Source organism: Mus pahari, chromosome 21 (genome assembly GCF_900095145.1).
Source record: "Mus pahari chromosome 21, PAHARI_EIJ_v1.1, whole genome shotgun sequence".
Lineage (NCBI taxonomy): Eukaryota > Metazoa > Chordata > Mammalia > Rodentia > Muridae > Mus > Mus pahari.
In genome coordinates, this window is record NC_034610.1 from 24090751 (window position 1) to 24116182 (window position 25432).

The following is a 25432-nucleotide window of genomic DNA, read 5'->3' on the forward strand; positions in this document are numbered from 1 at the left end:
TTTTGGGGTCTGAAGGGGTCCTTCATCTGTGTTTCTGAACAGAATGAGGCTTTGGGGGTTGGGAAGGTGGCCAAGCCCTTCCCGGACTTCCATCCCCCATCACAGAAGAGGAGGCCTGTCTAGGTCAGCTAAATCAGAGGAGGAAGACTGGGCATGTCTGGGCAGCGATCTCTAGACATCGGAGAGCAGATGTCAGGACTTACAGCTTCTCCAAAGCAGGATTCTGGTCTCTTAACTACAGGTATCTTCAAACTAAGACTCCAGTCTCTGCTTTGTTTAACATTTTTGCTTGTGTTTGTTTTGAGAGGGGGGTTGTTTTTGTTTTGGAGACGGTGTCATGTACCCTAGGCCAGCCTCAGACTTGCAAGGAAGCTGAGGTTGGCCCTGATGAATTATTGGTCCTCTTGCTTCTGTCTCCCGAGTGCTGGGATTACAGGTGTATGCCACTATTATCCAGATGATGCCACTCCAGGGCTTCATACATGTTAGGCAAGTGCTATACTAACGGAGCTACATTCCTAGATCTTTTGGATGGATGGTGATCTCAGGTAGCTCAGGCTGGCCTTGAGCTCCAAATCCCCCCTGCCTCCCAAGTACCGTGATTTCAGGCGTGGACCACTATGCGTAGCTGAGATGGTGGTCTTGCTATGTAACCCGTGTGACTGACCAGGCTGGATCATGTGACCAGACTGAAGAAAACCCTCTTGTGCTGGGTGTGATGGCTCAGACCTGTAGTCTTAACTCTAAGCAAGGAGGATTGCCTTGAATATGAGGGCCACCCTGGGCTACATAGCAAGGCCTCCTCGTCTCAAAAGACCCCAAACAGAAGGAAATAAAACTGACTAGAGACATGGAGGAAGGTGGGAATGAAGGACATCTTACTGCTATGTCTGTTGGGAACATCTGTAGATGTTTCTAGAATTGTCCTTTATCAGTGTCGTTTTAGGGGGGCTGTCTGGATCTCGGGAGGGGGAATAGTAGACATTTCCCTCATTTCGGACCCAGAGAAAGAAATCTGCATGGAGAAAACTCTGGGCAGCTCTCCAGAGGCCAGCCAGTAGCCATTTCTTGACTGTGTGGTCCGAGTCAGGTCTTGAGGCTCTTACATGCAGGATGCATTGTGGTGTGAGAAATGTCCACATGCAGGCTTCTGCAGAGGGGAGAGGGGAGGGGAGGAGACCCGGTGGCTGGTTTTCCTGGTAGTCTGCAGTTCTGAGAAAGGACTCAAGCTCCCCGCCTTCTTTTTTCTTTTTCTTTTCTTTTTTCTTTTCTTTTCTTTCTTTCTTTTTTTTCTTTTCTTTCTTTCTTTCTTTCTTTCTTTCTTTCTTTCTTTCTTTCTTTCTTTCTTTCTTTCTTTTTTTTTTTTGTTTTTGAGACAGGGTTTCTCTGTGTAGCCCTGGCTGTCCTGGAATTCACTCTGTAGACCAGGCTGGCCTCGAACTCAGAAATCTGCCTGCCTCTTCCCCCTGCTTTCTGAGGCAGTTGACAGCATCCTTTCCTTCTGTGGGATTGCTTTCCTCATCTGTGAGACAGAGAGGAAAAGATCATGTTCTTGACCCAAAGATGCTCTGTTGGGGTGTCTGGGTGCCCAAGGAGCTTCTGGGAAGAGGGGGAAAAAATCTCCAGAAATAGTGGGATTTCTTGGGATTTTAACTTTTTTTTTTTTTTTTTTTTAAATTACTTATGGGCTTGTTTTGTTTTTGAGAAGGTCTCAATGGATAGCCCAGGCTGGTCTTGAACCTGTAACGCCCCTCGTGCCTCAATCTCCCAAGTATAGGATTCCAGGCTTTTGCTATCATACTCAAATGATCGATTTATTTATATTTGAAACAGTGTCACATATTTCAAGTTGGTCTCCATCTGAATAGATAGCTGTCAAAACGACCTTGAACTCCTATTTCCCCCCTCCCCACCCCTCACTGCGCGCTGTTATTACAGACGTGACCCTGCATGCCCAGTTTATGGGGCCCTGGAGATCCAACCCAGAGCTTCACTTCCAGCAAGTTAGGCAAACACTGCACCAACAGACCCATCTCCCCAAACCCAGGATTTTATTTACTAATATCAGTGATCTAGAAAAGATTTAATCCTTCCCAGAGTTGGTCAGGGACAGACCCATAAACACTCAGCTCTAACTGTACTGTTTTTCATAGACCTGTGTGGCTCTGCTGGTGCTCTGCGTGACAAGCAAATAGCCCAGGTGTGGGGGAGGGGAGGGCGCGCCCTCTTAACGCGCGCCCGGTTCTAGCTGTCTGGCGCGGGCTTAGATTTCCAGAGGGGAGGGCGGGTCAGCGAGTCCCGGGGATCCGTGAAGGAGGAGTGGTTGGTCCTGCCTCCGAGGGGGCGGGGCCGGGGCGATGCTATAAGAGGGCAGCTCGCCGCCAACTGCAGCAGTCGAGAAGTGTGAGCCGCCCCGGTATCAGAGTCTAGGAGAATTGGAGCCAGGCGCAGATCCACAGGGATATCCAGACATTCAGAGGTGAGAGCTTCGTGGCAGGGAACAATAGTTCTTTCCCGCAGCAATGAGCTGAGCCCAGTGGGTGTCCCCAGAAGTGTGTGTGTGTGTGTGTGTGTGTGGTGATGGGTGTATCACTGGTGTGTGTGTATGTGTATTTGTGCGTACCCGCCAGAGTCACAGGTGTGTTCGCGGCAGGTGGATGACGGGAGTGGGTCTGAGCATGTCCGTGGTGGCTGAAGGCTTGGTGTGTTGGAGTGTGAGGAGGGTCAGGCTATGTCGCGGACTCGGCATACAGAGCCTGAACTCCAGGACCACGGATGGCAGCCACTCTTCCAGTCCTTGGAGACCCGGTCCAAGCTATGGCTGGCGGGGATCGGCTACCCAGAGCTCACTTCTGGTTGTCAGAGCTTCTAGGGATTCCAGGTGCGGCTCGCCAAAGGCGTGAGAATGAAGCTCACAGTGTCCCGAGAGGGGTCCGGGGTGGCGGTGACAAGCTTCGGTGAGTCTATCTGGAGCTTAGCGCAGAGCGGTTCTCCGATCCCATGGGTGCCGCCGGGTCCCCGGTCCTTGTGGACCAGGTGCCCTGTTTCGCGGTAGCCACCACCCCACTGGGCTCTTAGGTCAGCGCGAGCTGTGTCCTCCGCCCTCGGGATCGTGCCTGGGCACGTCCTAGAGGACAGGCGAGGAGGTGACTCATTGTGACAAGGAGACCCCGGGCACTGGATTGAGATCAGAATCTCGCCACAGCTGGGGATGGGTCAGTGGCAGCCCAGAAGCCCCTTTCCCTGCCTGGGCACAGCCTCGTTCCTGCCCCGTCCCCTCCCCCGCGCGGCACAGTGACCTATTTGGCGGGCACAGTATGTTCCCAGGGAACCCGGGACACGGGGAGGTCCAGGACGCGGTGTCCGGTCCCCGCTCGGCGGCGCGCCCTCGGGGACAGGGAGTCTGGGCGGGCCCTGTTCACCCTGCCAGCCCGGGAAGCGCAAAGGGTCCCACCCACCGCGCCCACCACGACCGGAACCAGTAGCCGTGGGGCACGAGAGGAGCCCGCACTGTAGAGCGGCCGGTATCCCCGCGGAGTGAGGCTTACGGGGTGCCGTACATCAGACACCCCGGGGCTGGGGCCCTCGACCCAGTCCACACCCAGTGTAGGAAGGTGACCGGGCTGAGTGCGCCCACTAGGGCACATTCATTCCACTCGGAACCTCCGGGGACAAGGACTACACTTGCACCCTGGTCGTGCGGAAAAGACTTTGGGCTTGGGTTTGGCATTTGGGGGCGCGCTGGCAGCTTCCTCTGTCCCCTGCGTCGCGTTTCAGAGAGGACACTCAGGCGGGTTTTTTTTTTTTTTTTTTTTTTTGTCCTCGCCCTCATCTATTTTTATTTTCCAGGGATCTGACTCATCGCGTGCTTTGGGCGTGGAGATCAAGGTGGAGGGGGCCAGAGCTAAGAGCACTTTCTTTGCTCTCGAGTGTCCGTGCGTGCGTGCGTGTGTGTGTGCGCGCACGCGCGCGGTCTGGTTTCCCAACATAGGCGGGAATTTAGGAAGCCTGGGTTCGTGGTGACGTGTTTTGTGGCCCGGGGTCCCCCTCCTTTATTCTCCTCTCCCCATCCCAGGGTGACGCGCAGCTCCGGTGCCCAAGCAGTTTTGGCGGGCGGGCAGCGCCGGGCAGGAAACTGACTCACCACTCCTTGCTCTGCCTACGCGCCGCCTACCACGCGCCATTTCCCGAGTGCACAGCGCACCCTCCCGGCCACAGTGAGAACTGCAAGGCCTGCTATGCGCGGGTGGCTCCACTGGCTCCTGCCACCCCCACCGCGGTTTAAAGGGAATAAAAATATGCATGGTGGCCAGATAGAAGTGGTTTTAGCAGGCTGTGCGAGCGAACTATTAGGGAGGCGTGGCCCTTGAGAGACAAGGTGGAGAGCGTGCCCCTCTTGGGTTCCTGGTCTTATCTTTAGCTCTGAAAAACTGGGGACTATCCAGCCTTAGCCTAAGGAGCATTGACCTCATTGGTGTCCTGTCTTCCTTCCTCTGGCCCCTATGAGCTACCGTCTGGGGAAGGGCACCAAACTTTGGCTCAGTTTGTCTGGGGAAATGAGCCAATCTATATTTCTATATCTATATAGATCTCTCTCTCTGTGTCTCTGTCTGTGTGTGTGTGTGTGTGTGTGTGTGTGTGTGAGAGAGAGAGAGAGAGAGAGAGAGAGAGAGAGAGTCAGAGAGATAAGATCTTACTAAATGGCCCCATCTACCAGTACTCTGTAGACAGGTTGGCCCGGTGGCCTGGAGCTCATAAGGATCACGTGCCTCTGGTGGAGTGCTGGGATTAAAGACTCTCCCCATAACAAGGAGCGCAATCTATATTTTAAAAAAAAGTTTTCCCAAGTGATTCTAATGGACCCCTCTGGTCATGCCCCTCAAGATGAAAAGAAGAGAGAATAATTCAATACTAGACCAAAAGGGTCTGAATTCAACCACCCCCTTGTGGCACCCCCTGTACCTTTGGACACGCATTCTGAGCCTGTTTTAGCTCTGCCATAAAAGGATTTGATATTGCCATCTATTAATGATAGCTTTTGGTGACTCAGCTGCAATCCCAGCACACTGGAGGCTGAGGCAGGAGGATGACTGTGAGTTGTACTAAAGGATGTGAATAGGCCCCCAACTCTACCTGTAGGCAGAGGCCATCTGCGGTCTTTTCCGCTGCACCTCGAGAGTCCCTTGGGCAGTGGGCATCCTTGTTAGTCCTGCGTTCTGATTGGTTGTTTTTTAGCCAGGCTCTCACTATACAGACCAGGATGGCCTTCGACTCACAGACCTTTTGCCTCTGCCTCCCTCCCGATTGCTGTGTTTTGGGAGTTGGCTGTAGTAGCCAAGGTAGAGCCTGAACTTCTTTTCCTACCTCTGCCTCCAGATCGCGATTACAGGTGTGTGCCGCCACACCCAATTTTATAGAGAGCTCCTTGCTTAGCTTGAGGCCCAGGCTTTACCATCTGAGCCCCAGACTCTTCATCTCTTCTGGCTTCTTACCTTGAATCGTAATCTGGGTACTTCTCTCTTCCATCTGTGGGCAAACTCACCCTGAGGTTTTAAGGAGCTGGGGGTGTAGGTGTGTGTATGTGGTAAGAGCCCAGGGCGTCTTGCCTCAGGAAGCCACTGGGGCTCACCTTGCAAGCTCAAAGACTGGAAGGTTGGACCCATGCCCAAAAGAGCCCAGTCCCTCCTTAGAAGCTGCGTCCCCCTAGTCTTGGAGTTAGGACAAAGCAGGCAGGATCGGCCACTCAGGTGTCCCTCTTTCCTGGAGAGAAGCCAGGTAAACCATCACCTTTGGTTTTTTTTTTTTTTTTTTCTTCTGTGCCTGTAAAACGGGTTCCTTGGGCACAGGCTACAGGCACGTCTGGGGCTGGGAGGTGTCTAGACTCCAGACTACCTGATGTGCCTGGCAGGATGTGCCTCAGCCTGGGAGAGAGCCTTAACCCTGCCCCACCCCTTCAGACTCTCCTCGCCCCCAGGCTACTGCCTGCTGGTGTCCTTAGGAAAGGCCTCCAGTTTGGAGCACCTGTCAGTGACACTGGGAGGGAAGGGCAGGGCGGGGCAGGGCGGGGAGGAGGCTCTGTCAGAACTGGAGGCAGAGAGGCATGTTACAGCTTCAGTTTCCCCGGGGTCGCCTGTGCTAATTTAGTTCATTCTCAAATAGGGAGTCCAGAGATATTAAGGTACTTATTCGGGGTCGCCCAGCAAAGCCTTGATTCTGATCTGGGCAGCCTGGCTCCGGTGTTCTTGCCTCTCTCACAGCCACCATGCCAGCTACCCGGAGCATTCTACCACAACCACATTGGCTAAGAAACTGAGGTCGGAGACACAGAGTCACTTTTTAAAACTGGTGCCATACAGTTTATGTGTCTTATCCCAAAGTTCAGGGCACTTTTGATTGGCCAGATGGAGTTAATCACCAAGACTGCAGGCTAGGGAGACCACTGCACCTTGGCAATTCACACGTATTTGGGATGTTCACACCCATGAAGAACACGTTAGCACATTGATTTTAGCTGATAGCATTCCTGGTGTAAACGGGACGGTGACCCCTACTTCTGTGGACATCAGCCGTGACCTTGGCTTGCAGGGCCAGCTGAACTCAGCACCCACCTTAGTCTCATGGTGTGGTGCAAAAGCACCAGTGAGGACCAGGGGGAGCCGGAAGATTGTGATTGAGGGGTAGTTTCCATACTGACCCGGGTCCTTCTTGTGTTTCAGCCACAGGCACCATGTCCGATCCTGATGATGTCCGACCTGTTCCGCACAGGAGCAAAGTGTGCCGTCGTCTCTTCGGTCCCGTGGACAGTGAGCAGTTGCGCCGTGATTGCGATGCGCTCATGGCGGGCTGTCTCCAGGAGGCCCGAGAACGGTGGAACTTTGACTTCATCACGGAGACGCCGCTCGAGGGCAACTTCGTCTGGGAGCGCGTTCGGAGCCTAGGGCTGCCCAAGGTCTACCTGAGTCCTGGGTCTCGCGGCCGTGACGACCTGGGAGGGGACAAGAGGCCCAGTACTTCCTCTGCCCTGCTGCAGGGGCCAGCTCCGGAGGACCACGTGGCCTTGTCGCTGTCTTGCACTCTGGTGTCTCATGCCCCTGAGCGGCCTGAAGACTCCCCGGGTGGGCCTGGAACATCTCAGGGCCGAAAACGGAGGCAGACCAGCCTGACAGGTAAGGACAGGAGTAGAGAAGGAAAGATCCTGCAGGGGGCCTGGAGAGGGGAGGCCACCTTTTGAGGATGGCCTTTACAGAGAACATTCCAGCCCTTCCCCGCCACCAAGCCATTCCATAGGTGAGAGACCTGGGGCTCAGAAGAACAGCTCATGTTCATACGATCCAGCCATTTTTCTCTGCAGTGACCGGAAGGCCCAGGATAGTGTGGTAGTTGGCAGTAGAGCTCTAAGAAGGGAGAAGGGCTGGAGAGGTGGCTCAGCGGATTGGGGCACTGACTTTTGCTGAGGGCCCGAGTTCGATTCCCAGCACCGGAACTAACAACTTCCTATAACTAACTCTGGGTGTTGGGGGATCTACCCTCTCTAGAGCCCTGTCCCTCTGACCGGGAGGTGTTGTGCCCTGTGGCTTTTTCCCATGACGAGCCACATGTCCCTTAGACTCTGGGGAATGATGTCCTTCCCCTTGGCATCTGGCCTGACATCTGTTCTCTCTCCACAGATTTCTATCACTCCAAGCGCAGATTGGTCTTCTGCAAGAGAAAACCCTGAACTGCCCACGGGAGCCCCGCCCTCTTCTGCTGTGGGTCAGGAGACCTCTTCCCCATCTTCTGCCTTAGCCCTCACTCTGTGTGTCTTAATTATTATTTGTGTTTTAATTTAAACGTCTCCTGTAAATACGCTGCCTGCCCTCTCCCGGTCTCCAAACTTAGAGTTATTTAAAACAAAACAAAACAAAAAAACAAAAAAAAACCCAAAACAAACCTAAATTAGTAGGACAGTAGGCCCCTTAATGTTGGGGACTTCTTTTTTTTTTTTTTTCTCCCAGAGCTGAGGACCGAACCCAGGGCCTTGTGCTTGCTAGGCCAGTGCTCTACCACTGAGCTAAATCCCCACCCCCACGTGTTGGGGACTTCTGTTATGTAGATTATTACTATTTAAGCTCTTCTCAACCCAACCTCTGTGTTCCCTGTCCTGGAGGGATGGTGGCACTGACCTCTTTCCATCTGCATCCGTTTCACACCCCCCCCTTCCCTGCCTGGTTCCTTGCCACTTCTTACCTGGGGGTGATCCTCAGAATAGCACTTTGGACAACTGAGTAGGACTTGGGGTCTCCTTGTCACCTGTAAGGCCAGCTAGGTGAAGCAGTCACAGCCTAGAACAGGGATGACGGTTAGAACCCAACAGTAATACCCCGACCCTTGACATTGCTCAGACCTGTGAAGACAGGAATGGTCCCCACTCTGGATCCCCTTTGCCAGTCCTGGGGAGCCTACCTCCCCTGTGGGTCTCTGCCAGCTGCCCCTCTATTTTTGAGGGTTAATCTGGTGATCTGCTGCTTTCTCCTCCCCACATACTTCCACTCCCTCAGGTCAGCAGGAGGCATCTCTAGGCACTTGCCCCACAGCTCAGTGGACCAGAAGGGAATGTGTATGCAGGGTATACACTAAGTGGGATTCCCTGTTCCTACCTTAGGCAGCTCCAGTGGCAACCCGCCCCCCCCCCCCCACCTTGTGGGTCTAGGGTGGGTCCTTGGTGGTGAGACAGACCTCCCAGAGCATCCCGTGGTGGGTGGGGGTGGGGGTGGGCTTATCTGGGATGGGGACCCCAGTTGGGGTTCTCAGTGACTTCTCCCATTTCTTAGTAGCAGTTGTACAAGGAGCCAGGCCAAGATGGTGTCTCGGGGGCTAAGGGAGCTCACAGGACACTGAGCAGTGGCTGATCCTTTCTCAGTGTTGAATACCCTGTGGGTGTCGAAGCACTTAGTGGGTCTGACTCCAGCCCCAAACACCCCTGTTTCTGTAACATCCTGGTCTGGACTGTCTACCCTTAGCCCGCACCCCAAGAACATGTATTGTGGCTCCCTCCCTATCTCCACTCAGATTGTAAGCATCTCACGAGCAGGGACAGCACCCTGCATTGTCCCGAGTCCTCACACCCGACCCCAAAGCTGGTGCTCAATAAATATTTCTCGATGACTTGTAATGTCTTGTCATTAGAGCAAATGGTGTGTGTGTGTGTGTGTGTGTGTGTGTGTGTGTGTGTGTGTGTGTTTGGGACTGGCTGCTTGCGCTGTTTGCACCCACCCGGGGTGTGTGTCTGTCTGTGTGTGTCTACAAGTGTACATGTGTGCAATAATTCCCCACCCCACTCCCCCTAGTGATGGTACTTGAACCTAAGGCCTTGAGCAAGATAGGCAAGAACCCCACCACTGAGTGAGTTGTAGCTCTCTGATCCTTTGTTTTCATTTTGAGACAAAATTTAGTTGGTTTTTATTTTTTTTTACTGTTAAAAATGTTTTTATCTTCAATTTAGTTTAACACTAAAAGTTCTTTAAATTTTTAAAAGTATATTTTTATGAGTATGTTGTGAGTGTGCATGCATGTGCACACACACACAAACACACACACAAGGGCTACAGCGTGTGTCTCTCCTGGGCATTCTGTATCCAACTCAAAATTGGCGACAAGCATCTTTACCCCTTGTGCCCTACCGTGCCCATAGGGACCTACCACATCCTCTTTGGCTGTTTCCCAGGAAGCTGTTTCCCCATCTTCTGCCTTAGCCCTCACTCTGTATGTCTTTTTTTCTTTTCTTTCTTTCTTTCTTTTTTTTTTCTTTTGGTTTTTCGAGACAGGGTTTCTCTGTGTAGCCCTGGCTGTCCTGGAACTCGATCTGTAGACCAGGCTGGCCTCAAACTCAGAAATCCACCTGCCTCTGCCTCCCGAGTGCTGGGATTAAAGGCGTGCGCCACCATGCCCGGCTTCTGTATGTCTTATTACTGCAAATTATTAACAGCACATTATTATTTGTGTTTTAATTTAAACTTCTTCTCTATCTACCCTGCCTGGCAACTCCCAGTCTCCAACTCCAGTCTCTCAATGGCCCCAGAAAGATTTCAATTTAACTTAAAAAAAAAATTCGCTTTCTAGTGCTCGACAGTTTTACATACATGTATAATGAGTTTTAGTCTCTTTTAGCCCTGTGTTACTTAATAAGTTGCTTAAACTAGGCTTGAACTTGTGGCTCTGCTTTAGCCTCCCTGGGGTTATAGGACCCTGTCACCGAGCCAGATGTCTTTAGCATTAAAATCATTTTCTGAGCCAGTAGGACGGTGGTTGCTAAGCCGAGGGGGAGTTTGATTCATACAAACTGCCTCTAGTTATCCTCTGACCTGTACATGTCTGTCTGACTGTATGTATGTATACATGTGCTCATACACACACACACACACACACACACACACACACACACACACACACACACACCAATAAATACACAATAAATATGTACTGGATAGGTTTTTGTTTGTTTTGTTTCGTTTTTGAGAGTGGGTTTCTCTGTGTAGCCCTGGCTGTCCTGGAACTCACTTTGTAGACCAGGCTAAACTTAAACTCAGAAATCCATCTGCCTCTGCCTCTCAAGTGTTGGGATTAAAGGCATGGGCCACTACACAAGTTTTATACAAATCTAAAAAAAAAAAAAAGTCCTTTGAGAGGAGGGAGCCTCCATAAGATCAGGCTGTGGGCAAGCCTGTAACCCATTTTTCCTAACGCTGTGACCCTTGAACACAGTTCCTCCTGCTGTGGTGACCCCCAACCATAAAATTATTTTTGTGGCTACTTCGTAACTGTAATTTTGCTACTGTTACAAATCATAACTGCAAATGCCAATGTTCTCTGAAGGTCTAAGGTGACCCCTGTGAAAAACTCATTCTACACCCCCCCCCCCCCAGGAATTGTGACCCACAGGTTGAGAACCACAGCTGGAGAGCATTTCCTTAATTAGTGATTGATGGGGTAGGGCCCAGACCATCGTGGGTGGTGCCATCCCCTGGGCTGGTGGTCCTGGATTCTATACAAAAGCAGGCCGAGCAAGCTGTGGGAAGCAAGCCTGTAAGCAGCCTCCTCCACTGCCTCTGCATCAGCTCCTGCCTCCAGGCTCCTACCTGTTTGAGTTCCTGTCCTGACTTCCTTCCATGAACAGTTCTGTGGACGTGTAAGTTAACTAAACCGTTTCTTCTCCAAGTTGTTTTGGTCATGGTGTTTATCACAGCAATAGAAACCCTGACTAGGAGAAAATAACTGTAAAAATATTAAACATAAGTTGGTCTTGTTTCTTCGTTATTTTATGGGTATGAGTGTTTGTCCATATGTATATCTGTGCACATGTATGCGCCTGGCGCCGGAAGAGGTCAGAGGAGGACGTCAGACCCCCTTGAACTGGCATTTCGGATGGTCACACACTGCCACCTGGGTGCTGGGAACCCAATCCAGCTCCTCTGCAAGAACAAGTGCTCTTAACTGCGGAGCCATCTCTCCAGCTCCTCCGGTCTTCTGAGACAGGGTCTCACTTTGTAGCCCAGGCTGGTTTCCAATTGTCTATGTAGCCAAGGTTGGCCTTGAACTCTGATCCTCCTGCCTAACTATCTTAGATGGTTTGTACCATTTGAACCCACTTTCAGGGTTATCACTTCTATTTCACTGATGAAAAACAAACCAAACCAAAACCCAAAGCCCCCTAAAAACCATGGCCAAGAAACTGAAGTCCCAGATTCAATACTCCCTGGGAGTATCAGTGTCCTAAAATCTACCAGGAAGCCTGCTGGCCACACAACCTACTTGATACGCCCGAAAGGGGAAGTGGTAAGGATTCCAAGTAGGGACTTGGGGACCAACTGTGTCAAGATAAAATCTTTGACGTAACCCAGGCTTTCTCAATATTCCGGAAATGGCTACCCAGATACTATCTGGTCCCCATCTCCTGAGGCCCTGCTGCCCACCCAAGCTCTTGATAGACATATTTTGGAACTGGCAACTGGAAGAGGGGACCCAGGGTGCTCTCTCCACCATGCCCCAGAACACATAGTGTCTGTGTCAACGTTTATCACACTGTGACAAGAGACCACACAGCTGGGAGGGACCGAAAGTCAGTCTGGAAGCTTTGTTAGTTATTATCATTATTTCTTGGTTTTAATCCTTAGTCCCTGGCTTGCAGGAAGCCTTCTACCACAGGGTAGAAAGAGGCTCCCTCGAGTCGTCCTCTGACTGCATGAGCAAACCATGGTTTGCACATGTGCACAATGGCTCGTCCCCAAGGATCTGGGACCAAGTACACCGTAGAAGGAGAGAACTGACACCTGCAAGTTGCCCTTTGACCCCCACATATGAACTGCATGCGGCATGCACGTGCATCCCCCCACATCCTCCATCTCTCCACACATATATACACACCCCTACACAAATATTTGCACAAAATAAATAATACACAAATATACATAAAATACATAAATTAATAAGTGTTATATAAATATGCAATTATATTATATATAGCATTTATATATTATATATAATATACAAGTGATATATAAATATATATTTATATTATATTTTCTTTTCGGTTTTTCAAGTTGGGGTTTCTCCTGCCTGTCCTGGAACTCACTGTATAGACCAGGCTGGCCTCTAACTCATAGAAATCCACCTGCCTCCACCTTTCAAGCACTGGGATTAAGGGTGTGTGCCACCACCACCCCCTGTCTCTTTTTTCCTATTTATTTATTTATTTATTTATTTATTTAATTTATTTAATGTATATGAGTACATTGTAGCTGTACATATAGTTGTGAGCCTTTATGTGATTGTTGGGAATTAAATTTAGAACCTCTGCTCATCCCATCGCTCGATCCCTGCTTGCTCCAGCCCAAAGGTTTATTTATTATTATAAATAAGTACACTGTAGCTGTCTTCAGACACACCAGGAGAGAGTATCAGATCTCATTACGGATGGTTGTGAGCCACCATGTGGTTGCTGAGATTTGAACTCAGGACCTTTGAAAGAGAAGTCTGTGCTCTTACCTGCTGAGCCATCTCGCCACCCCCAAGGCTAGTCTTATAAGGACAACATTTAACTGGGGCTGGCTTACAGGTTCAGAGGTTCAGTCCATTATCATCAAGATGGGAACATGGCAGCATCCAGGCAGGCATGGTACAGGAGGAGCTGAGAGTTCTACATCTTCATCTGAAGGCTGCTAGCAGTAGACTAGTTTCCAGGCAGCTAGGATGAGGGTCTTAAAGCCCATGCCCACAGTGACATACCTACCTACTCCAACAAGACCACACCCACTCCAACAAGGCCACACCTTCTAAAAGTGCCACTCCCTGGACCAAACATATACAAACCATCACAGTGGTATTGTTCCTCTGTGGCACACACACACACACACACACACACACACACACACACACACACATACAGCCTCTGATCACAACCTCTCCCCAGTTCCAACGTTCTGCTACAATTCCAGGACCCAGGGCATCAGGCAAGACAGAAGTTGCAGCCAGGGCCCTTTCCAGGGGAAGTCCCCTAGATGAACACAGGAGATGAGGCCGCCCGGGAACGGAAAGGGGCGATTGAGTAAGAGCCAAGGCTGTTGACAGTTGCAGAGTGTGTGGGCTCTGTGGGCAGCAGACAGTGACCTCCTCACAGGTCCGGGAGCACCAGACTGCAAACAGCAGCCTCTGAGAGGTGGGATTCGGGATTCACCCCAGCAGGCAATGCTGCTGAATGGAGGGGCTGGGGAGGGATAGTAGGGTCCCATGCAGTTTCTTTTCCTTTCTTTCCTTACTTCCTTTTTTCCCTTCTTCCTTCCTTCCTTCGAGATTGGGGGGGGGGTGTCTCTCTATGTAGCCAAGGCTGGCCTTGAACTCACAGAGATACACCTGACTCTGCCTCCTAAATTCTGGGATTAAAGGTAAATACTGCCAACCAACAGTTTTTTTTTTTTTTTAAAGATTTATTTATTTATTATATGTAAGTACACTGTCCTCAGACACCCCAGAAGAGGGAGTCAGATCTCGTTATGGATGGTTGTGAGCCACCATGTGGTTGCTGGGATTTGAACTCTGCACCTTTGGAAGAGCAGTCGGGTGCTCTTACCCGCTGAGCCATCTCACCAGCCCTTTTTTTTTTTTTTTTTTTTTTTGAGATGGGGTCTTGTGCAGCCCAGGCTGGCCCTAAACTCACTATATAACCGAAGATGACCTTGAACTCTTGATCTTCCTTCCTGCCTCCATGTCCAGAGTGCTGGGGTTATTCTTCAAAGCCCAACTTCCATCTCAGGAGTGCACATTGAACTTCCCTACTTCTGTGCTATCTGACAGAGGCCCGGGCTGTATGTATTACCTCCTGTGAGTGAGAAGGAGGTTGTGGACTTGCAAGATGAGGCAGGTGTTCTGGCTTATTAGAGACTCCATTTCTCTATCCCTTAGTGAGTGAAGCTGGGGCGGGGACAGGCTACTGGACTAGGTGGCTCTCAGGGGTGTTGGCGGTGGGTGACCAGTGGCCGTGTTTGGCCTTTCCCAAGGTAAGTGTCACGCTGGGCTGACCCAGTTTCTCACCTCTCTGTGACAAGATGGTAGGGATGGAAGATGCTATAGTCTGGCAGATGTCAGGTTGTGGTCCTAATGTGTTGTGGTCCTACTATGTCCTCTGCTCTTTCATTCTTACATTTTTTGGTTTTTCTTTTGTTTGTTTGTTTTTTGTCTTTTTTTTTTTTAAACTCAGCCCCTCTCCTCTCCAATTCTTGATGGGAGGCCTCGCTCGGGGCCCTGTTCTATTAGCTAAAATCCATGTCTGTGCCACCGTGGCGAGCCATCTCTTAGTGGCTAGCAGCAGGACTCATTGGCTTCCAAGTTTGCTCAGGGTGAGGGAGAGGTGTGGGAGACACCGGGGGCTGTTTGTTTGACTGGCTGTGAGGGGCCTTTCATTGTGCAAGGTGTATAGGAGAATCCAGCAGAAACGGGCATGAGGCCGGGGGATACCCTGCAGCTGACTACAGAAGGGTCTTTTGGAGCCACCAAGTGAAGGGTAAGGGTATATTGCCTAGTTGCTGAGTGTGAGGAGAGAGAGAGAGAGACAGAGAGAGGGAGAGAGATAGAGACAGAGACAGAGACAGAGACAGAGAGACAGACAGAGAGAGAGAGATAGAGACAGAGAGAGAGAGAGAGACAGAGACAGAGAGAGAGACAGAGAGGGTTTCATGGACTCACCAAAGAAGGTCCCTACTGTCTGTCAGTGATCATTCCTGCCCACGACTAATTTAGGACATGCTATTAGGGAATAGGGATGTTGGGTGTCAGTGACTGATGGTGATGTCCTGACCTACTATGTCCAGTGTTCTGATAGACTTGGAGGCCTCACTGGCTTCAGGGTATAGAATGATTCCCTTTCCTGGATGTCCTTGCCTGGTGGAGCTGAGTGAGGTGACCCTATGTGCCACTTTCCTACCAAATGCCAGGGGACTTCTGGGAACACACTGTAGAGAGGCGTTCCCCACATTCGAAGAGCTTATTTGGGGATTTGAACTTCTCTGCCTCTGGTCGTCCATTACTGCAGGAGCCTCACCTGGGCAGTTCTGTGCCTTTATCCGCTCACAGGAAGTACACGGTGCTTCCGTGACTTTCTGAGCTCAGGGCCAGCCCTTGCTGCCCAGGAAGCATAGCTGGCCTGCATGTGGACGGCTCTGAAGCCTTTGTCCCACCCAGGGCTGCTTCCCTGGTGTGTCCGCTTCCCCACAGAGTCATGGTTCCAGAAACGGCCCTGTGGAGGCCCCTCCTGGATGAGACAGGCAGCCAGTTTCAAGGAGACTCACTCCTTCAGTTTCTGGTTGGCTCTGTGTGCAACCCAGCTGTTACTTGGATGGACGACTTTGAGCCTCATGCCTATCAGTGACATCACCACTGTTGTCAATGTGGCCTTTACCCAGCACTCTCCGGGCCAGACACCCAACTCGACCAGGGCCAACAAATATTTGCTAAGTGCCAACTGTATGCCAAGCACTTTATAGTTCAGTAAAAGGTGATTCAAATTTGCAGGATAAACGAGTCGAAGGCGTTTCTGAGAATGGAAATTGAGAAAGTGGAACCGGAAAGTGGATACACCTCACTGGGGTGGCGTGGTTTAACTTTAATTATCTTGCTTGAGTCTCACATGATTCTGGTGGTAGACGTTAGTCTGATTTTTGCTTTTCCTTAGCTTGTATGTGAGTGTGAGTGTGTCTGTGAGCTTGTGAGTGTGTGTGTGTGAATGTGTATGCATATGTAAGTGTGTATGAGTGTGTGTGTGGGGGGGTGAGCGTGAACATGTGTTTAAGTACATATGACTGTGTAAGTGTGTAAGTTGTATCTCTGTGTGTGAGACAGGCAAGGCCTCACTCTGTAGAATAGGCTGGTCTTGAACTCACTGTGGTCTCTGCCTCAGCCTCCCCAGAGATTATTGGCAGACATCACCACACCCAGATACTTGTCTGCTTCTAGTGAGGAAACCGAGTCACTGAGAGGATGAATGGGTTGCCTGAGGCTGCCTTGCTGGAGCGAGCAGGGCCAGGAGAGAAAGAAGAGCTCCACCTGACTCCAGAGCACTCTCCCCATAGAGCCTCCTTTCCCTGGTCTCTAGGTCTCTGGTGTTACCCGCTCTCAGCGGGTCTCTCCTGGACTGTATGTCCTTGAGGCTGAAGCTGCCTCCGTCATGGAGGGTAGGGGCTTTCTTCTTAGGGGATGTTGTAGGGAGGTGGACAGTGGCTTTCTGGGTGTGGGTGGATGTGGCCAAGGAGGGGTACATGCCCCATCACTGTTTGGGGCAGGATAGGGGTGACACAGGCAGAAAATACTAGTGACATTCAAGTGACATTCAGGCAGCTGAATGAAAGGACTGTTAAGCCTTTTCCTAGAAATCTGAAAAACTGAGCCAACAGCAGTGAACGGAGTCACTTGTCCCACTTGTCACTGTGAGGTGGAGGCATTTGCTCCAGTTTACTTCTTATGTACGTGCCCCTCACCCACACTCTCTGCCATCTGTGTATTTACTGTAACTGCTGGAAGGCAGGTGGCAGGACCAGAGCTTCACCCCTCCCCAGCAGATATCTTTGCTGACAGGGTCTTCCCATGCAGCCCTGGCTGGCCTCAAACTCACTGTGTAGACCAGGCTGCCATTGAACTCAGAGATCCTCCTGGGGTGCTGGGATTAAAGGTGTGTGATACCACACCTGGTTCAATCAATGTCTTTTAAAAGAGGGTCCCATCCTGACTCTAATGCCTTCAGCGTGCCGAGTGGACTCATGGGAAGTAATGGTTTCAGATATAACCTATAGTCACATTTCTGTAGTTGTTTCCTAAGTATACCTAAAAAAAAAAAATCATTTATTTAATTGTGTGTGTGTGTGTGTGTGTGTGTGTGTACGTTAGTGAGGCGCCTACAGGGTCAGTTCTCTTATTTTACCATGTGGATTCTGAGGTTCAAACTCAAGGTCATGCTTGGTGACAAGTGCTTTTATCTGCTGGGCCATCTCACCAGCATATATATATATATATATATATATATATATATATATGTGTGTGTGTGTGTGTGTGTGTGTGTGTGTGTGTGTATACTTATATGTGTGTTTAGACACACCAGAAGAGGGCATTGGATCTGATTACAGATGGTTGTGAGCCACCATGTGGTTGCTGAGAATTGAACTCAAGACCTCTGGAAAAATAGGCAGTAACTACTCTTAACTGCTGAGCCAACCCTTCAGCCCTTAGTTATATATTTTGAGGCAAGCTATTTCTACATAGTCTATTCATTGTCTAGGCTGGCCTCAAACTTACAGTAATCCTTCTGCTTCAGTTTGTGTGTGTGTGTGCGCGCGCGCATGTACATGCATGTGTGTTGAATGTGTGTGGGGATATGTGTCCATGTACACACATGCATGGGCCAAAGCGTGTTACCTGCTGTGATCCTCTTTTTCTCTGCCCTGAAGAAAAGGAATCTGGTCTCAATTAGATGCTCATAGCTTGGCCAGAGGGGCCGGCAGGCTCCCAGCGTCCACCTGCTTAGCCCCCATCTTTGGGTCAGAGGATGCAGCCCTGTCTGACTTTGTTATGTGGTGCCAGGTGTTTGAAGTCAGGACCTCGGGCCTGCACAGCTGGAGCTCTCCTCAGCTCTGGCCTTGTGAGTGATGGATGAGGTAGCGGGTGTGTGCCTCGGCACCTGGCTCCAAATCCCCCTTTCCCCTCCCTTTAGCTAGGGAACCCAGTTGGAGATTGTAGATCATCTTTAAGTCCATTTCTCTTTAGTCTCTGAAATGGGTCCTTGCTTACTTTTCTTTCTTTCTTTCTTTCTTTCTTTCTTTCTTTCTTTCTTTCTTTCTTTCTTTCACCAGTATTGGTGTGTGTTGTGACTGTCCTTTGGCAGAGGCGAGAGAGAGAGAGAGAGAGAGAGAGAGAGAGAGAGAGAGAGAGAGAGAGAGAGAACATTTTTGTTAAACTTTAGGACTATACAGGGAGTGGGGTTGCCTCCTTTGAGCTCTGTGCTGCTGTAGGAGATGGGGTGGGGGTGGGGCTCATCCAGGAGAGAATTTGCCACTGTCTCCTGTCCCCTGGATTGGCCACCATCCCTGCAGCAGACCCTCTGAGCTCCTCTCAGCCTGTCTGTGACTTTGGTCTCCAACAGAGCTAACCTTCCATCTTGAGCTCTGTTGGAGTCTGCTTCCCCCTTCCAACCTTCCAATCCTTCTGCAAATCCCATACTTTTCCTCAAATATCACCAGCCTCCTCCCCACTCCGCTCATGTCCCAACACCCTGGGTATCGGCGTGCTCCACTTCACTAGTGCAAGGGGCCCAGCCTTGGTGTCCAGCTGGAAGCATGGGGGTGCCTGCAGAGAGAGAGGGCTTGGGAGTGGCTGGTGACAGCGAGACGGTGACAGCAGCTGGGAGGTATGACTTAGGTGGGCGGACCTTTGGGCTGTAGGGGACTGGGATGGGAGGAAGTCTGGTGTTCAGTGAACCATCAGTGGGTCTTCAGTGGTTCCCACAGACGATAAGGACACATGGAAGGAAGAAGAAGCTGTGTCATGTAGGCCCTAAGAACAGGGAAGGCAGGGACACTTCCATTTGTGTTAAGGAGAGAAAAGAGAGCCAGGGATCAGTGGGTAAGAGCGCCTGGGGCACCAGAATAAGGACCAGAGTTCAAATCCCTAGCATGTATGTAAAAGCCAGGCATGGCCACATGTGCCTGTGAGCCCCCTCCCCCAACAGTAACAGAAAGTCACTGGGGCTGGCTTGCTGACCAGTCTAGCCAGTTCTAGGTTCTTTGAGAGACCCTGTCTCAATGGAGTAAGACAGATAGAAAAAATAGCGCATCTTGTGTCCTCTTCTGGCATCTGGGAACACACACACACACACACACACACCCCATAAATACACACACACACACACACATATATATATATATATATATATATATATATATATATATATATACATACATACACATACCTACATGGACACATACATGTGTATATATACACACATACATATATATACACACATACAAACATATACACAAATACATATACATACACACAATACACATTTTCATCACCCATACACTTATACACATATACAGATATGTACATATACACTCATACACACATATGGAGACATACATATATACACACACATGCACACACACACACACATATATATATACACACATACATATACACAAATACATATACACATGCATCTATACATATACACACATATACACAAATACATATGCACATATACATACATATACACAAATACATACATATACAAATATATGCATGGTATAATAAACACATATGCATATACACAAATACCTATACACACATGCATATATACATATACACACATATACACAAATACATATACACATACACATATACATACATATACACAAATACATACATATACAAATATACGCATAGTATACATACACACATATGCATATACACAAATACATACACATGTACACATACACATAACACAACACACATAACACACACATATAATGTATTGAGAGGAGGGAAAGATGGAGGGATGAGGCTGAGGAGGTCACCGCAGAGCTTAAGATCAGTTACTCTGATGCTGCTGGAGGCCAGAACCTGAGCTGGAGCGAGGACAGCAGGAGATGTCCAGGAGCAATTCTGCCTCCAGACAGCAAAATCCCAAAGATTCGAAGGGAGGACCTTCCTGTCCGGTGTTTGCCCTGCAGCCGTCAGTGCAAGCTTCCAGACTGGCACAGAGACCGGCAGGAGTTAGGGGAAGAGCTCAGAAGCAGCGAGGACACAAAGGGGATCTTCCACAGGGCAGGGACTTGAGCAGATGGCTGTGGATCAGGCTATGCAGGGGCTCTGTCAGCCATGGAAGGATGGGGACTCTGGCTGTGCTCAGTAGCTGGGGCACGGGGATGGATTCAGTAGTTCATCACCCTTTTCTCCTCTGTCCCCAGGCCTGAGGCACAATGGAGAAAGGAAAGGGAGTGTCCAGAAAAGGACGGAAGCTGGCATCCAGCCGGCGGAGGCAGGCGCGAGAGCCAGCTGATGGTCAGGATGCCCCTGTGGCCCCGGAGGCTGAGTCCTGGCCCTCTGATGCTGATGCAGAGCTTCAGGGCTTCTTCCAGGACTGTGGAGCCAAGGAGAGGGGCTTTGTCACCCAGGAGGATCTGAAGGTGAGCACGGGGCCCTGGAATCACACCTGGAATCCTTTCGTGCAGATTCTTGAATTTTCCTATTCTAACCAAGGCTTAACTTGCTTGCTTATTCTCTCCTGCATCCAAATTCACTCTCAGAAAATATTAAGAATTTGTTTATACCAACACATAGGTGACTGATGAGGCTTAATATATTACACTTTCCTGGAAACATTTGCATTTTAACAAAGGAGAGAACGTTGTGACCCAAAACTAACTCAAATATGGTGATGTATGAGTGTTTTAATAGACTTATACGCTGGGCATGGTGGCACACGCCTGTAATCCCAGCACTTGGGAGGCAGAGGTAGGTGGATTTCTGAGTTTGAGGCCAGCCTGGTCTACAGAGTGAGTTCCAGGAAACAGAGAAACCTTGTCTCAAAAAAACAAAAACAACAACAACAACAAAAAAGACTTATTATTATTATTATTGTTATTATTATTATTATTGAGATAGGGCCTCTCTCTATACAGCCCTGGATGTCTTGGAACTCATTATACAGACCAGGCTGTCCTTGAACTCACAGGGATCTGCCAGTCTCTGCCTACTATGCTTGGCTATTTCTATTATTTTTAATAATGTGACATCGGGCGCACACCTTTAATCCCAGTGCTAAGGAGGTGGAGGCAGGTAGATCTCTGTGAGTTGGAGGCCAGCCTGGGCTACACAATGAAACCCTGTCTCACCCCCACTCCCAAATCCCCAAGAATGTGCATGTGTATGGATATGTGTACAGTGATACACAGGTGCCCCAGAGTCCAGAAGATGCTCCTGGAGTTACATGCAGCTGTGAACCATCTGACATGGTTTCTGGGAACCAAGCATGGGTTCTCTGTGAGAAGAGTATGCACTGCTAACCGCTGGGCCATCTTTCTAGCTCTGTGAGAGAGATTTTTCGAGACAGTTCTCTTTATGTAGCTCAGTCTGGTCCCTAACTCTCAATTCTCCTGCTTCAGCCTCCCCAGTCCTGTGATGACCGGCAGGACTTGACTTGGGGTGTTTAGAACAGGGATATTCATTCATCTTGGGGAACAGTCAGAGTACTAGGGACTGAAACAGGTCAGTGAGGAGAAGCCTCCGAGGGCCACAGTCCTACATGGTTGACGCTTTCTTCTCATTTAGTGCAAAAGGGCATGAGGGGGGTCTGCTGCTACTTCTGGGTGTCACTCCACATTCCATTTTGTCCTTTCTGTATCTGGACGGTTGCTATAGGGACTCGGGCATGGCTTGGTTGGTAAAGCACTTGCCTAGCATGCACAAGGCCCCACGTTCCGTTCTTGCCACCAGATAAAGTGAGCGTGATAGCACAGGTGACCCCAGCACTCAGGAGCTGGAGACAGGAGGAGCACGAGTTTGAAGTCATCCCTTCTACATAGCCATCTTGTGTGCGTGTGCAGGTGGGTGGGAGGTCAGAGGGCAGGGCGACCTGTATGACTCGGTTCTCTCCTTCCACCGGGGTCAGACTCAGGTTGTCAGGCTCGGAGGCAAGCACCTTTACCTGGTGAGCCATCTCACCAGCCAAAGAAAGATCTTATCTAATTTATTACTAATTAACCAGGGATTATAGCGAAATGTCATGAGCAGGGCACAGAGCCCTTGAGCTCAGAGACTTGTAGGCAGTTAGGGTAACGTGGCTCGGTTCAGTTTGAAAAGATGGCTAATGTCCAACAGGCCATGAATCCTCGCCAGAAACTGACTTCATCTTTCCTAGACGAAACTTTCAAGTTAATGAGTGACTTCAGCATGTCTGGGACTTTAAAAAAAAAATAAGATGTGTGTGTATTCGTGCATGAGTGTGTTCTTGTGTGTGTGCGCACGCGCATGTTTGTGTGTGTTTCTGCCACTGTGCAGTTCAAGCTTCTGGCCAATCCTCTAGTCTTTGTCTCCCATCCTGAAGTGTTAGGATTACAGGCAAGTCACCCAAATCTAGCTTTTTACGTGGTGTTTGGAGATCAAACTCAGGCTTGCTTGGCAGTATGTGAGAGATTATTTCAGAGGAGCTGCAACATACATATGTACACACACACACCACACAAGCACACCACACACATGCATATGTACTCCACAAGCACACACACATGCATATGTACAGCACATGTATATACATGCACATCCCACACATATGCACATGCACACATTCAACACACACACACACACACACACACACACATACACACGATCACACATGCACACACGATCACACATGCACACACACAGAGATACTAGCTGTATGCAGGGAATCCATGACAGGCCAAGGTCCAAATAGCTGAACCAACGAGTTTTTATTGGGGTTCCTAACAGGAGTAGGGGCACAGAGTTACAGAAGCAGGATGGCCCAGAAGCAGCTGTATTATCAAAGTGCCCCACCCTGACTCGCAAATGCTGTAATTCTGGAGTGCTGCATAGTCTGCAGGCAGCTCCAGAGTCCAAGAATCTCATCTCTGCCGCGGGCTGGTCAGTGTGTCCTCCCACACAGGTTGTTTACTTATTTTATAAAGCTGGGAAGGCTCCCTCCAGAGTCCTGCAAGCTTCAGCTTTCCTAGACATGTGACTTATGCTAGAAGAGTCTGCAGGCTCCCTCTGTCTACTGGAAGGCGTGTTTAGATTCAGAGGCGATTGCTTTCCAACACACAACGAGAACTTTTACCCGACTGAGCTGTCTCCTGGCCCAAGTCTGGACCTTTTTATCAATGAAGCCAGCTTGGTTTCCATATCAAGTTCCAGGCTTCGTAGTGAGAACCCGTCTCAAAAACCAAAAAGAAGACAGTGAGATACGACCAGTCCATTCCCCTGGTCTGGACATTTCATGGCTGTTCTCCACCTCTGGATGGTCATGTAATCATAGAGTGTGATCTTAGCTTTTTGACTTATTCTCAAGTCTCAGATAATTTTTCTTGTTATTATAAATAATTTCCCCATTTCTGGTTGTATGACGGGGATGGTTGGCTTGACTTCGGTTATTTCTTCCTTTTTCTTTTTTAAAGATTTTATTATATATATATATATATATATATATATATATATATATATATATGATGAGTACACTGTAGCTGTCTTCAGAGACACCAGAAGAAGGCATCAGATCTCATTACAGATGGTTGTGAGCCACCATGTGGTTGCTGGGAATTGAACTCAGGACCTCTGGAAGAACAGTCAGTGCTCTTAACCGCTGAGCCATCTCTCCAGCCCCGACTTTGGTTATTTCTAAAGGTGAAGCCTGGGTGTAGATTAAACCCATGAGTCTCCTTTGGTTTAGCATATAAAATCATCCCTTAGTCCAAAACTAGTTCCTGTCTAGAAATTTCCATATGGAATTTGGAAATTCAAAATAAGTTGAACTTTTCCCCCCAACCCCCACAGTGTTTTTCTGTGTAGTCCTGGCTGGTTGGAAACTCACTCTGTAGACCAGGCTGGCCTTGAACACAGAGAGATCCACCAGCCTCAGCCTCCCCAGTGCTGGGTTTAAAGGTGTGAGCCATAGAGGTTGAGGTTTTATGTTTTTCTAAGATTTATTTATTATTATATCTAAGTACACTGAAGCTGTCTTCAGATACACCATAAGAGGGCATCAGATCCCATTACAGATGGCTGTGAGCCACCATGTGGTTGCTGTGAATTGAACTCAGGACCTTTGGAAAAACAGTCAGTGCTCTTAACCACTGAGCCATCTCACCAGCCCAGGGTTGAGTTTTTAAAGCCTTCATTGGGGATGCTTCTGTTGGATGCCCAGCTGTTTTCATTCCTTTTCTCTTTGCTACAACAATGAGAACCTGAAATAAAACCTGATTTCCCCTAAGGGAGAAGGGTTTTCTTGGCTCACAGTCCCTTGTGGGGGGATGGCTTGGAGGTAGGAGGGTGAGGCAGCTGGACACAGCGTGTCCACAGTCAGGAAGTGGAGAGACATGAACGTTGGCACTCAGCTGCCTCCCTTCCTCTTTTTCATTCAGCCCAGGACCCCCACCCAAGGGACAGTACCACCTACATTCCAGGTGGGCCTCCCCTCCTGGCTAACCCTACTGGAAAGTCCCTCACAGAAGTACCCAGAATGATTCTCAACCTAGTCACCTTGATAAGGACTAGCCAGCCAGCTTTCCTCAGACTGAAGGGGCACCTGGGATGTGGGATCTTGGGTGTGTCCCTAATTTTGGAACAGCTTGTCAACCTTCATCCAACCTCAGTCTAGGAACCCAGCTCCAGCAGGTGGGCATTCTCCAGGAGGTGACCAGTTTTTCTCCCTGGAAATGGCCTTCCTTATTCCCCAGCTCCTGAAAAGGTTTCACAGCGCTGGTTCCAAGCCTGTGCCTGAAAGCCAGCTTGTCACAGTTGGTTACATGAGGAACATTATATGAAAATGACACCCCAGTTAGGTGCTGGGTTGTATGATTGCTTTATCCAGTTCTATCCTGGTAAAATGGGAAGGCAGACTCCTCCGAACCTGTGCAAAAAAAAAAAAGCAAAAATAAAAATAAAAACCTGGAATGTTCTAGAATGTAAGGAGATAGCATAAAAGTGCTGGTTCCAGAACCTCCTGTGAAGGGCAATGAGATTCAAATGCTGCTTCACTTCAGTCTCCCAAAGGCTGAAGGTGCACCTGGAATGTGGAGTTTGCATCCTAACACAGGGAAGTCCTGGCAGACTGGCTTTTTTTTTTTTTTTTTTTTTTTTTGAGACAGGGTTTCTCTGTGTAGCCCTGGCTGTCCTGGAACTCACT

The 25432-nt window shown here is 49.4% G+C and overlaps 2 protein-coding genes across 2 annotated transcripts in view; both read left to right on the plus strand.

The window, feature by feature from the left end:
- The first annotated feature begins 2389 nt into the window (after nucleotides 1-2389).
- Nucleotides 2390-9144, plus strand: Cdkn1a (cyclin dependent kinase inhibitor 1A). The gene is made up of 3 exons (XM_021221517.2): nucleotides 2390-2479; nucleotides 6717-7166; nucleotides 7668-9144. Exons 2-3 carry the CDS (start codon nucleotides 6728-6730, stop codon nucleotides 7715-7717), a joined length of 489 nt encoding a protein of 162 aa, XP_021077176.1. The 5' UTR covers nucleotides 2390-2479; nucleotides 6717-6727; the 3' UTR covers nucleotides 7718-9144.
- A 4487-nt stretch (nucleotides 9145-13631) lies between these two features.
- The window catches only part of Rab44 (RAB44, member RAS oncogene family), a 34305-nt gene continuing 22504 nt past the window's right edge, over nucleotides 13632-25432 (plus strand). The window contains exons 1-2 of the mRNA XM_021221836.2: nucleotides 13632-13690; nucleotides 20481-20699. Of these exons, the coding sequence (XP_021077495.1) occupies nucleotides 20493-20699 (207 nt within the window). The 5' untranslated portion in view covers nucleotides 13632-13690; nucleotides 20481-20492. The remainder of the gene's footprint in view (nucleotides 13691-20480; nucleotides 20700-25432) is intronic.